General features: G+C 51.3%; 1 protein-coding gene across 2 annotated transcripts in view; it reads right to left on the reverse strand.

Annotated features, from left to right (window-relative positions):
- Positions 1-10,144: 10,144 nt before the first annotated feature.
- The window catches only part of ARMC6 (armadillo repeat containing 6), a 12,331-nt gene continuing 9,139 nt past the window's right edge, over positions 10,145-13,336 (reverse strand). For both annotated transcript variants that reach the window (XM_044456012.1, XM_044456013.1), the window contains exons 6-8: positions 11,246-11,377; positions 10,935-11,072; positions 10,145-10,448 (exon numbers count right to left, since the gene is read on the reverse strand). In XM_044456012.1, coding sequence (XP_044311947.1) covers positions 10,236-10,448; positions 10,935-11,072; positions 11,246-11,377 — 483 coding nt within the window. In that variant the 3' untranslated portion in view covers positions 10,145-10,235. The remainder of the gene's footprint in view (positions 10,449-10,934; positions 11,073-11,245; positions 11,378-13,336) is intronic.

Here is a 13,336-nt window from a genome sequence, read left to right on the forward strand (position 1 = left end):
TGAAATTCCTTGCCATGGATGGCTAGGTTCATTTTCTCTCTAGATCTCTGCAGGAGACCTTTAATCTGTAAGTGGATCTATTGCGTCAAATGATTCCATGTTTTCCCGACATTTCTTACATTTGTATCATATTTTCAAGGCCTGTTTTAATTAACGCCCATTGTTGCTGCACCTTGGGCACCGTTTGCAGGGGAGAAACAGTGTGGAAGCAAGGCCCCGATTCCTTTGAAAGTGTTCTAATAATAATAATAATAATAATAAATCATAAGAGACAAAAAAGCTCTGGCAAGTAGCCAAGTGCCTTCTTCGAGAATCAACAGTGACCCAGCATCTGACCAAAGATACATCAAGTGGGATCTGAAGGAAATTTATTCCAAAAGTGGCTAAGATCTGTTATTGTTATTTTTGTATTTTATTGTATTTTATTTGTGCTGTGAGCTGCCCCGAGGCTTCGGCAAGGGGCGGCACAGAAATGTTTTAATAAATAAGTAAATAAAATAATAAACATGAGTATTGTGGGCACTGAGCACCATTGATGTCACCTCTTCCTTTCCCTTCATCCCCCACGCAGTTCCCTGAAACATATATCGGTGACTCCGAGGATGTGTGCAAAAAGACCCCAACTGGAAAGAAACATGCTGGTCCCCAAAGAGACGTCAAATCAGCAAGTCCCTCGAGCACAGATACCGAATGCCACGATATTGACCACCTGGCAGATTCTGCAGAACTGAAGGAGGTACAGGGCAACTGGAAGCCCTGGGCAATCAGTTGGAGGAGCGGGTGGCCATGTTCCCTTCCGCCCTGCCCTTCCATCATTGGGTTATTTTCCTACCTCCCACCCCAATAGACCTCCTTCTGAAAGGTCAAACTTCTCTCCTCCAGCTAAGCCCCTGGTAGTAAGAACTTTAAGCTACGATATGCCACTTTTGACCCTGGTTTTTTGCCTTTGGCTGCACCCACCACTAGAATGCGGCCCGCAGAGCATCTCTGACATGGAATTCGGCCCTCGGGTTGAACATCCCTGAGTTAACGCAACCCAAGAACAGCTCTGCAGCTTCCTGGTTCTTGTGTGTACCAAGCAATTACCAAACATTGCAGAGGATTCTGGGATGAATTCGGAGATGCACATGAGCTTCTCTCAGATGCAACAGCAACCAAAGCAAAAGGCTGCTGTACATACACAATAAATTTGTGTATTCTTGTCATAGATATTTGTGATGAGGTTCCCAGACTACTTCACGGGGTTGTTGTGAAGATAAATTGGAGAGGATGGATCGTGCAAGAGTTAAAAGGGCAGGGTATAGATGGTATATTAGAAAGAATTGTGTATCATTTACTTTATTTGGCATGGAAAAACTACCTAAATACAAAAATCATAGACACTTCCTCAACCAATAGGGGGACATGTAGAATTGAGAACTATTATTGAACTGGTAAAATTCTCCTTTGACTGGGTAAAGTCCTTTCAAGCCACTAAGAAAAAAGTCCATAGTGACTTGTGGGGACGGGGAGGTCTTTCTCTTCTTGCTTGGATTTCGTCAAGGTTCTTAGAAATCCCCGTTTGTGTGATAGCAAGAAACTCCTCCAGTTGTCCACACACACCCTAATACTTATATTACTTACGTTCCCGTTAATGATCAACAGAACCATGCAGCAAAGGCCAAAGGCTTCTCTACCCCGAGCTGGTTTTCTCAAAGCTCACCCCACTTCCCCAGGCAGTGGGCAGACAGAATACAACTCCGAATTTAGTGGCACAACCCAGTGGCCTCCTATAAGATTGTCTGGAGGTGGTGGGACAGACTGGAACCTCAGTGGCAACCTCAGTGGCAACCTCAGGAATAAAAAAGAGATACGGCTCTTTAGAGATAGAGACCAGCTGATTCCAAACATTAAATGAGCAGTTTTCTGGCTAGCCTTCAGCACCATGGAGAGCTTCTTCAGAAACACAGGGCGCTCTGTTGGCACGCCGACCACTAGCCACCACTGCCAAGATGCAGCATTTCAGGAGTAATCCAACCAGCAAAAGAGTCAGTGCCAGGTCTGGATGGGCTTTCGTACCCCCAGCTCCAGCTGTGATGGTGCCTCTGACGTGGAAAGATGGTTCCATTGCCATTTTTCTCTCATTTCCTGTTTTGTCTGGGGTTTCCCCCAACCCAACCCCTTCTCCTCGTCTGTACGAAGCTGGCTTGCCAAGGCGAAGTTCACCCCGATGGAGAAACTCACGGCAACAAGGAGAGACCAACCGAGCAAACACCTGGGAGTCATCCAGCCGAGGAAGGCGAAGGCGGCCGGCTACCCCAGAAGCCTCAGTTTATGAACCTGCTTGATTTTAGATGGGTGAGTGGCTGTACAGAGACTCACAAGATTGTCTGGGGTGAGGCAGTCTCACTTCGGGGCCAGGTCCATTGGACCCAAAACTTCTTGGGGTCATTTGTATATTTAGACAAACGTTTTTGGAAAGGGTGGACTTCACAGATAATGGAGCTTGCCCATTCCTTTCTCATCAAAATCACTGCAGATAAAATTAATCCTCACAATTCATTCACACAGTGGCTGGGGCTGATGGAAGTAGATGTCTAAGAGGTCTGCTCAGTGCCAGGTTGGCGAAATCTCTCCTAACACCTTGTATCTCTGCACCTTCTTTGCATTCTGCATAGGTGGAATGCTCTCCCCAAGGAGATCCGTTTGGTGCTTTCCTTACTTTCCTTCCAGTGCCAGGCGAAAAGTTTCCACAAGAGCTTTGCTGTGTATGTTTCGCTGTATTTTATTGTTGTTTTTAATGTGCTATGGTTTTTATTATGTTTTTTTGTGATGTTATCTCGTGAGCTGCCCAGAGGCCATGTGGTAGAATTGGGTGGCATACGAATGATGTTTTGAATGAATAAACGAATGAATGAATTCCTCGTTGTTGTGGCTGTTGCTTTGCAGCTGCAAGAAAAAGAAGACGAGGAAGCTGGCCAAGATGACTCCATCAGTGCTCTGGAAGATGCGAGCAGCCAAGAGACATGTATGAAGACTCTCGTCGGTGATGTGCAAGAAGGACTTTGGCCTCCCCCTGGAGGCAACACAGAAGAACACCTGGAGCACAGAGTGAACGAGGTAAGAAACCTGGCACTGGTCTACAGAACTGCGTCGCGGATGCAGAATCCTTGTACCCCAGAATTCCAGCCCCTTGTCGTGAGATGAAGAGTCTCTGGACTCAACCAAAGAGGGGCACGATTCAGCCACTGAAAGACAGCTCGGGGTTTCCAGCTCTCCGAGGGCCCGTTTGCTCCGGAAGTCGGTTTCCTGAAGGACATATGGGGCTCTCCTCAGTTCCTGAGGACAAAGGCCACGGAGACACCACCATGGCTCAATACTTCTGCACCTCTGCAGCCAAAGATCCCTAAACACAGGCGGAAATGTGCAGGCACTGTAGAGGTGGGCCTACGTGCCCCTGATGGCCAGCCAGCATTCCCTGCATCCTCTGGACATGAGCAGAGACAGATCTTGTGCAAATGGGGGTTCACACGCCATTCGCAAATTCCCGGAAATGCACCGACGCCCCTGAAATGCATTTTTGCTTCTGGGGGAAATGCACATTTTAAAATGTGTTGTTTCTTTCCTTCCCACATTTTTCTATTACTCCTATGCGCATGCAGTTTTTGTTTGTTGTTTAGTCGCAAAGTCATGCCCAACCCCTCATGACCCCACAGACAACCTTCCTCCAGGATCTCCTGTCCTCCACCATCCCCCGGAGTCCACCCAACCCCACACACACTGCTGGAGCAGGTTTGGGGGTTAAAGCATAACTTCATCACCTGCCCATATGGCTAGTATCTCTCAATCCCAACTGGGTTCCCTCTGGATGTTTTGGACGACAACTCCCAGCATCCCTGGCCCATGCTTGCTGTGGATGATAGGGACTGAAGCTTAAAACACCTGGGGGAGCATCCAGTTGGGAAGGTTCGAGTGTTAGACTGGGACTTTGGAAATCCACGTTCTGCACCCCACTTGGCCCTGATGCTCATGGATGACTGTGGGACGGCGTCGGAGACTCAACCTGGCCTACCTCACAGGGTTGTTGTGACCATAAGCTGGAGAGGCGAATTATGCAAACTGCCTTAGATTCCTTGTCAGAATAGATAAATAAGGACACTCAAACCTTAATCCTAAGACCTGAAAGGACAGGGAGCACAAAAATATTTGCTTCACAGATAAACAGGTTTGTTTTTCCTTTAGTCGCAAAGTCGTGCCTGACCCATCGCGACCCCATGGACAACACTCCTCCAGGCCTTCCTGTCTCCACCATCCCTGGAGTCCACTCAAGCTCACACCCAGCACCCCTGTGACCCCATCCAGCCACCTCATCCTCTGCCGTCCCCTCCTTCTTTTGCCATCGATTGTTCCCAGCATCAGGGTCTTCTCCAGGGAATCCTTCCTTCTCATTAGGTTTCATCTTCAGGATCTGGCCTTCTTGCTGCATACAATTACAGAAAGTAAAAAATAGGAAGCTGCATGGAATCCACACAGTCTGCTGCAGCAAACAGGATTGTAAGAAATTCGGACCTGCTCAATTCCTTGGCCCCTTGAAGAGATGCAGCCTCAGTCAAAGGCAAGCCAACCAGCCTAAAGGCAGGCCCTGGTCTGGACTCTGCGAGAAGCAGCAGTAATGCTGAGCGCCAGAAGTGGCTTTAACAGCAACATGGGCTGGAGCAGAAGGCCTGTCCGTGGTGTCTTAAAGCCTTGTGGGGGATACCTGACAGAACGTCTCCTTCCCTTTATGCCCCTAAGATCTGCAGGGGAAGCCTTGCTCTGGGAACCTTCCCTGAAGGAGGGAGAGAGGGTGTCAACCCGGAGAAGGGCCTTCTCTGCAGTGGCCCCCAGACTCTGGAATGCGCTCCCCAGAGAGGTCCACCTAGTACCGACTTTATATTCCTTTCGGCACCAGGTGGAAACCTTTTTATTTACGCATGATTTTAAGGACTGAGGAATTTTAGTTGGTTTTTAATTACAGTCGCATTTTGTTTTTGGTTTTGTTGGTATTATGTACATTGTTAATTGTTGCTTTGTTCATTGACTGTTATAGTTCTTGTCAGTGCTTTTTTTGTAAGAAAAAAGGTGCCGGAACTCATGAAATCATTTACCTTTCGCATGTAGTCAATCACTGTACACACACCCACACACTTCAGTTGTGTAACGAAACGTAACGGTCGCCGCCTGCAGTAAGCACTCAGCGTGTGACCACACGACCAATCACAAGCCAAGCAGCACCATCACAACCAGTGTGAAGTACGCACGCATCGGATTCGACACACAAGCAGCCCGCATGCACCGTTTTAATGATTTTGCCACCGACCTGCTACGCTCGACAGGGCGATTCATATCTACATGGACCAAACATCAAATTTTCAACAGTTACTTTTAAAACTTGGAAAATCTGTCGAAAAAAGGTGCCGGAACTCTGCTCCAGTGCATTCTATGACAAAAAAAGCACTGGTTCTTGTAAGTGGGACAATCTTCATATAGGACAGGATACCATAATTTTAAATAAATTAGAGACACCGTGCCCAAGGGCTGCATTCTCTTTTGTGGAAGCTCCACATCAAAGACAAAAAAGACACAGCCGAGTATACTAACAGTTTGCTCTGACGTCTCATTTTCCCTTCCTCCTCCTGCCCCAGGTATCCTTAATAGACAGCTTTGAGCCCAATGGAAAACTCACACCAAGCACCGGATTTTCCAGGGCGGACTGTCCCGAAGGCAGCCCTGTGGACCAGGAGGGGTATTATCTCTGCGATGAGGAAGCCTTCCTAAAAGAATCCAGCGCTTCGACCGGCTATTTCCCCTGCTATCGAACATACGTGGAGTTCCCCCGCTACCAGCCCCGCAGTGCCGAGGAGGAACCCCAGGGCGACGGGAGCGGCTGTGACACCAGCGTCCAGTGCGACGGGTGCTTGCAGGATGAGGCCCGCAGTGGGGAGAAACGAGGCGCGGAAGCCAACAACAACATGAAAGAGGTTAAGTGTGTGGCAGCCCCCCACGAGGCTTCCCGAGGGGCACCCCACAACAGCGCCCGGCCCGACTCTGGTGGGAGGAAATTGGGCGGGCCGGGGGGCAGGCGCGTGAGGCCGCACGGAGATGGTGTGCCGGAGGCCGGCAGCCACCGGAAGGAGCAAGGTGTGCCGAAGCCCTGTGCACCTGGGGGCCCGCCCTGCAGGTCCAGCCCCAGGATCAGCCCTGCCAAAGAGGGGCCGGGGCCACCGAGCAGCTCGGCGCCGCTGCCCACGGCCGGCATGGCCAGGAAGTCCCCGCAGAAGAGAAAGCACAGAGCCTGCCAAGCGGACGAGAAGGAGCAGGCCACGATCAGCGAGCTGAAGCCCCTCCTGCAGGACCAGCGTTCGCTGCCCCCGAGCCCCGAGGAGAAGGTGGGGGCACTGAGCATCTGCTGCTACGGCATGGATGCGGCGGGAGAGAGCAGTCAGGTATGTGGGGGCCGTGACACCGTGGGGAAGTACCTGCTTTGCACGCTCGAGATCCCAAGCTTTTCCTCCGCTTTGAAGGATCCGGTGAGTGCGTGGCGGGAAAGAGCTCTGTCAGGTGATGTGGCGGCAAAGCTTGGAAGGACGGGGCCTGCTCGTCGTGGCCCCCAAAGTCACACGCACAGGTGGTTGTGTTGCTCCCCATCAACAGCTTTCCTGTCTGCCAGCAGTGCTGCAAAAATGGCCTGCCTGCTCAAGACCGGGACACCCCTCACAATACTTTGTGTGACAACAGAGGGTACTCTTTGACAGCTGGGAAAATCTCTTGCAGGTTAGCCCAGAGGAAACAAAGAAATTGGAGCAGGGAAGCGTTTTTCCCTGCTCCGTTTTAATTCTTCTTGTAAGCCATCCTCCTTGTTGTAAGCTGTCCTGAGATGCTTGTAGTAGACGGTCTATAAAAGCTTTTAATAAATAATAATACATTTTCCAGCATAATTGGGAATTCTGGCAATCACACTGGGACCTTATCCTTGCAATGCAAATGTGTTGCCAATGTCCTGCAGCTCCTCCAAATATCTTGCACTTAGGGATAGACTGCCCTTGAACATGGAGGTTCTGCTTAGCTTATGTGACCATTGAGAGATTTTGTTGTGTGTAAGACTAGAGAAATCCATGGAGATCTGGATGGGACAGAAAGCCCATGTTGCTCAATTTCAGGAGGGGGCGGATTTTATTTTATCTGCTAATCCAACAGAGTGTGATAGAATCTTAAAGGCTACCCTATTTATTATGGAAAGGAAGAATCTAAGCCAGGAGTGAACTAAGATGGGACTAAACTCCTCTCAGCCCTGGTTGTGCTAGCTGGGGCTGATGGGAAATGAAATCAGTTTCAATTCAGAGAAATTGAAATCAGTTTCAATTCAATTCAGATCAGTTCCACTCCTCAGAGTGGAAGGGTACACATTTCTCAACCTTAATGGGAATGTACTTTGCAGTGATAAAACTACCTGTGTTATTACTCAGGAATCTATTTCATTGTGTCCTACAGGTCCTGTTCCCTAGTAAATGTGTTTAGGATTAGAGCTTAAGCTTTAAAGCGCTACAGGATTCTTTATTTTAACCTTTAAGGTCCAATTATAATAAATTATACAGCTATTACTTCTGTAGCACCCGAACCTGGCTCCCCAGCGCTCAAGAGTAAAAGGGACTAGAAACTTGGGCCATGAAAGTAAGTGTGTGTGTGATCCCAGACTTGTTTCATGCCATTTCCCCACAATCCCTCCAGGGTCAAAGCAGGTGTGGAAGTGGCTTTTGGGCTTTCTTGCAGGTCATGCCAGCGAAGGAGCGAGGGAAAGAACCAACTCAGCGGGCGTCCTCTACTCAGAGCTGCCGTGTGGTCCCAGAGACGCCCAGCCCCGCTTCCGAGCCCCGCACCACCTCTTCCCGGCTTAGCTTTCATTCCATCGTGTCCTGGGTTTGGAGGATCTTCCGGAGGCCGCCGCGGCCCAGCACCAGCACCAGCACCAGCACCGGGACAGAAACAGGCAGGAGGCTGCTGACCAGCCGGCTCAGACTGTGGATTACACAGCATAGCAGCCGCATCACCCCGGAGCCTCCGTGAGGCCGGCCACCCGCCTCCGTGGGGAGCCAAGAGATGGGCCCTCGGTGAGCGGGGGAGGGACGGGGCGTATTTTTCAGAAATTATTTCCATTAAAACTCCTGCTTCCCTCTTTTGTGCAAAGAGAAAAAGAACACGGGTGCTTTCTGTGTTGCTGCAGAGATGCCAAGCAATACCAGAAAGCTGGCCTGGCCATGTGATCAGTTTCCCGTGGGGCCAAACAAGCCAGAGGACGTGAGTGGTGAGCCCCGCCCTGGCCAAGAAGCCCCACCAAGCGTGTGGTTACAACAGAGTGTCCTCTGTTGTAGGTCCCGGATCCATGCGGGGTTTCAATGGCTCATTCAGGTTTCCCAAAGAAGGCCTCTCAGCTTCTCCTCTCCAAAATACAAAAACCTTGCAGTTGCTAGTTCGGTAATAATCACAGGCAGACTCAGATCCAAAGTTTATGGGGCCCTGTGAGCAAATGACCTTCTTGGTATTGGATCCCCAACTTCCGTCAGCTCCAGGAAGCATGTGCCATGGTGTAGGACACCTGCACTGTACGCCCCAGGAACAGGGCTTCCAGTCCTGGGTCAGAGGGATCCATTAAGAAAAGATGCCCAAACCTTTGCTCAGACCAGGCAACACGCAGGCGTGTTCTTCAGGTAAAGTTTTCAAATGCATGTGCTTCTAAAAGCTGTGGCCAGCTAAAAATCTCAGAGAAGCATTCTCCCTTTTCCTGCCCCGGAGGAGGGGAACCTTCAAGGACTGGTTTAACCTTAGGAAAAAGGTGAGTGAGGGAAAGGCACGGCAGAAGGTAGAGACATTAATCCTGGTGTGAAGAAAATGGGGTCCTTTTCCGCTCTCCATCACTTATAATACTGGAACTCAAAGGGGCATCCCGTGAATCTTGGACACCTCTGGAAGGGAATCAGACACATGCTATTCCTGGTCACTAGCCCTGCCTCCAGGATCAGTTGCTGGGGAACATGGGCTTGGGGGCTGCTGTTGCACTCACTTGCAGGCTTCCCATGGGCAGCTGGCTGGCCTCCCGTGACCCAAACGCTGGGCTGGACAGTCCCTCGGGCTCATCCAGTGTAGCTGCTCCTATTTATTATTCAAATATTTATTCGTCGTATTTACATCCCACCTTCTTGTCCCCTTGCAAGGAGGCTTATACTATCCTGCTCCTTTATCCTCACAACAACCCTGTGAGGTAGGACAGGCTGACGGGAAGGGGCCCATAGACCCTCTGTGAGGTTAGGTTCTTAGGAAGGGTGGGCTTCAAGCAACACATAAATGGAGGGGGCACGGGATGTTACAGCCAAAGACGACTGACTGAAGCACAGCGGAAAAGTCAGTGCAATCAGTGCGTGCTTTCCGGAGCGCTGGAGGCAGAAGACCGAAGGCCTAGCCTCGTGCATCTTCCCGCAAAGTGGCCGAGAGTGGCGAAAAGGAAATCCCATCCAAAACCACAAAGTGCTTTGGCCAAATGAAGTGAACCATTAACAGTCCGGCGGGATGAACAGCCTGTCCCTACTGCAGCATCTTCCCAGTTCAGCTCGGGGATAATAGGACCACGAGGAAAGAGAATTAGAAAGGAGGGCTGGCTGGAGGGCGGGGGGGGGGGTGGCAGGCATGACAAAGACGTGCTTTTTTGAAACAATGGCGTGGCGAGGTGCAGAAGCAGATCCAGGCAGGCGAGGGCTGCCAGAAGGGCAGGCAGTGTGCTTGAGAAGAAAATGTTGTTACATGCAGGGAAGGCAGTAAACGGAACCCCTAGCTGTGAAAAGGGAGGCCAAAATACAGACAGGAGTGAGAAGTATATCCTACCAACACCTGCCACGCAGCTCTTCGGGGCGTGAGCGCAGCGATGGGGACAGATTTCACCACAAAGCCCCCTCCGGCATCACTGCCATGGTGCCGCACTGCTTGGGGTCTGGAGGGCGGCAGGAAGCCCAAAAGCGGGCGGTGGGGGGGACCCCTGCTCAGTGCAGGAAAGAGTCTGGGCTCAAGCGACTCAAGGCGGAATGGCACATTTCCCTGGCCTAGGACCGCATGGATCAAGACACTCTCACCCCGTCTCTCCCAACTTTTTGGCATGGATTTATTCCTTTCTGCATGTCCCCCATCCCAAAGTCCGCTGGGTTACAGCCACCGCAGCGGCTCCGAGACGTTCAACGCGCCAGGTCTCCCTTCTGGCCCGTCCAGAGTTCCCGCAGCTCCACCTTGCACCCGAGGTCCCGCAAGGCGGCCTTGGCGACATCGTCACAGTCCCGGTGCGCGACCCGCGCCTCGGTGATGAGGTCCTCAGCTCCCATCTCCAGGATGGGCTGGGAGAAGTCCTGGGTGTGGGCGACGAGGTTGCGGATCAGCATGCAGGCTTGTTTCTGGGTGGAGAGAGCGCGGGAGAAAGAGCTGTTGCATGTTTCCTCACCTGCTGCTCAAGCAAACGAGCCCCCTAGCAGCTTACAAGCCCTCATGAAACCATTTCCCCCCCGGAAATCTGAAAGAGCCGGGCACACAAGGAAAGGGGGATGGGGTGAGGGGAAATGAGGCATTCCAGCGAGGTTCTACTGCTGTCCATTGGAATGGCTTCTGGTGAGCAGCTCTAATTCGGGGCTGACAAAGCGTAGGAGTCAGGTGCGTTTCGCTGAAACAAGCTCCTTGAGCCGGCCCGCGTTTTTAGAGCGATGCATGTGGGGCGCGAGACTATCAGGCCCCCGAGGGGAGCCTAGGCTGCCCCCACAGCTCCAGCTGTGCAGTAGCAGGGAACAGAGGGCCCGCCCTGCTTTAGAGGCAGGAGCTGGGATTATTCTGGGAAGGGGTGCAGGGGGAGCGACGGTCCTTCCTCTCCAGGGGGGAGTCCACGGTACCTGCACGGCGACCTCCCGGGGGTGCGTCTTCATGGCCTGCAGAGCCGCCAGGGCCCCGCCGCCTTCCATGATGACGTGGCAGTTTTCCGGCTTGCGCAACGCCAGCATGCACAGGGCTGAGCAGCCCTGCTCGCACACCTGCAGTGAGAAAGCAGAGGAGGGCCGGGCGTGTGTGGCGGGTGGAATTCAGCCTGGGTGGCGAAGCCCCCGACTCGGGCAAATCTGCTGGCTCACCGATTCTGGAAACACCGAAGGGGGCACCTGCCCCACTGGGCATGCTGGCCAAGCGCTCTCCCCCTCAGCCGCCTTACCTGCGGGCTCCCAAGGTGGCGGCTCATAGCCAGCACGATGAGGTCGGTCCCTCCGGCATTCACCACGGCATCTTTAACGTCGTCGTTGCCTGCGATGGCCCGGATGGTGCTCAGCGCCTGCTTCACCAGCTCCTACAAGCCGCAGAAAGAGGTTTCAGAGAGAGAACCCTCAAGCAGGCATGGGATGCGGGAACACACGCTACAGCAGGGGCCGGCAAGCTTCTTCCACAGACTGGGGGGACAGGGCCCATCAGCCCCAGCTGGCAGAATGACCCATCAGCATGGTTGTCCAAAGCAGCCTTCCCCAACCTTGTCCCTTCAAGATACGTTTGTTCCGCGACACCCAGAATACCCAGCCAATGGCCCTGCCAACAGGGAATTCTGAAGTTGTGCCCCAAATGCCTCTGAAGGCCACCAGGTTGGGAAGGCTGGTTCAAAGCATCTGGCCTTTCCTTGCACTATAGCTGTTATGCACAACCCAGGGACCCCTTCATGGATTGCTGCCTTGCTGTGGCGAAGGGGCTTGTGTAGCGCAATGAAGCTATGAGCTATGCCGTGCAGGGGCACCCAAGGCGGACAGGTCATAGCAGAGAGCTCTGACAAAACGTGATCCACTGGAGAAGGAAATGGCAACCCGCTCCAGTCCCCTTGCCATGAAAACCCCACTGACAGTACCAAAAGGCAAAGAGATATGACGCTGGAAGATGAGCCCCTCAGGTCAGAAGGTGTCCAATGTGCTACTGGGGACGAGCAGAGGGCTAGTACTAGTAGCGCCAGGAAGAGTGAAGCGACTGGGTCAGAGCCGAGAGGACACTCAGCTCTGGATGTGTCTGGTGGTGAACGGAGAGTCCGATGCTGTAAAGATCTATACTCCACAGGAACCTGGAATGGAAGATCCATGAATCAAGGCAAGCTGGACATGGTCAAACAAGAGATGACAAGATGGAACATCGACATCTTGGGAATCAGTGAACTAAAATGGACAGGAATGGGTGAATTTAATTCAGATGACCATCAGGTATCCTACTGCGGGCAAGAATCCCTCAGAAGAAATGGAGTAGCCTTCATAGTCAAGAAAAGAGTAGGAAAAGCAGTACTGGGATACAATCTCCAAAATGACAGAATGATCTCAGTTCAAATCCAAGGCAAACCATTCAACATCACCATAGTCCAAGTCTATGCCCCAACCACTGGTGCTGAAGAGGCTGAAGTTGACCAGTTCTATGAAGGCCTACAATGTCTTCTAGAATTAACTCCAAAAATGGTGCCCGTATCATCATGGGAGATTGCAATGCTAAAGTAGAACTTGGAAAACTCAGCAGTGGCCACAGGATTGGAAAAGGTCCGTTTACATTCCAATCCCAAAGAAGGGCCATGCCAAAGAATGTTCGAACTACCGCACCATTGCACTCATTCCACATGCTAGCAAAGTTATGCTCAGAATCCTACAAGCTGGGTTCCAGCAGTGTGTGGACTGAGAACTACCAGAAGTACAGGCAGGGTTTCGAAGAGGCAGAGGGACTAGAGATCAAATTGCCAACATATGCTGGATCATGGAGAAAGCTAGGGAGCTCCAGAAAAACACCTGCTTCATTGACTATGCTAAAGCCTTTGATTGAGTGGATCACAACAAAATTGTGGCAAGTTCTTAAACAGATGGGAGTACCAGACCATCTTATGTGTCTCTTGAGAAACGTTGAGATATGTGGGTCAAGAAGCAACAGTGAGAACTGGACACGGAACCACTGATTGGTTCAAAATTGAGAAAGGAGTTCGGCAAGGCTGTATACTGTCGCCCTGCCTATTTAACTTTTATGCAGAGCACATCATGTGAAAGGCAGGGCTAGATGAATCACAAGCTGGAATTAAGATTGCTGGGAGAAATATCAACAATCTCAGATATGCAAATGATACCACTCTAAAGGCAGAAAGTGAAGAGGAACTAAAGAGCCTCTTGATGTGGGTGAAGGAGGAGAGTGCAAAAGTTGGCTTGAAACTCAATATTAAGAAAACTAAAATCATGGCATCCGGTCCTCTCACTTCCTGGCAAATAGATGGGGAAGAAATGGAGGTAGTGACAGATTTTATTTT

This window comes from Varanus komodoensis, unplaced genomic scaffold, assembly GCF_004798865.1.
Source record: "Varanus komodoensis strain SLA01 unplaced genomic scaffold, ASM479886v1 scaffold80, whole genome shotgun sequence".
Taxonomy (NCBI): Eukaryota; Metazoa; Chordata; class Lepidosauria; order Squamata; family Varanidae; genus Varanus; species Varanus komodoensis.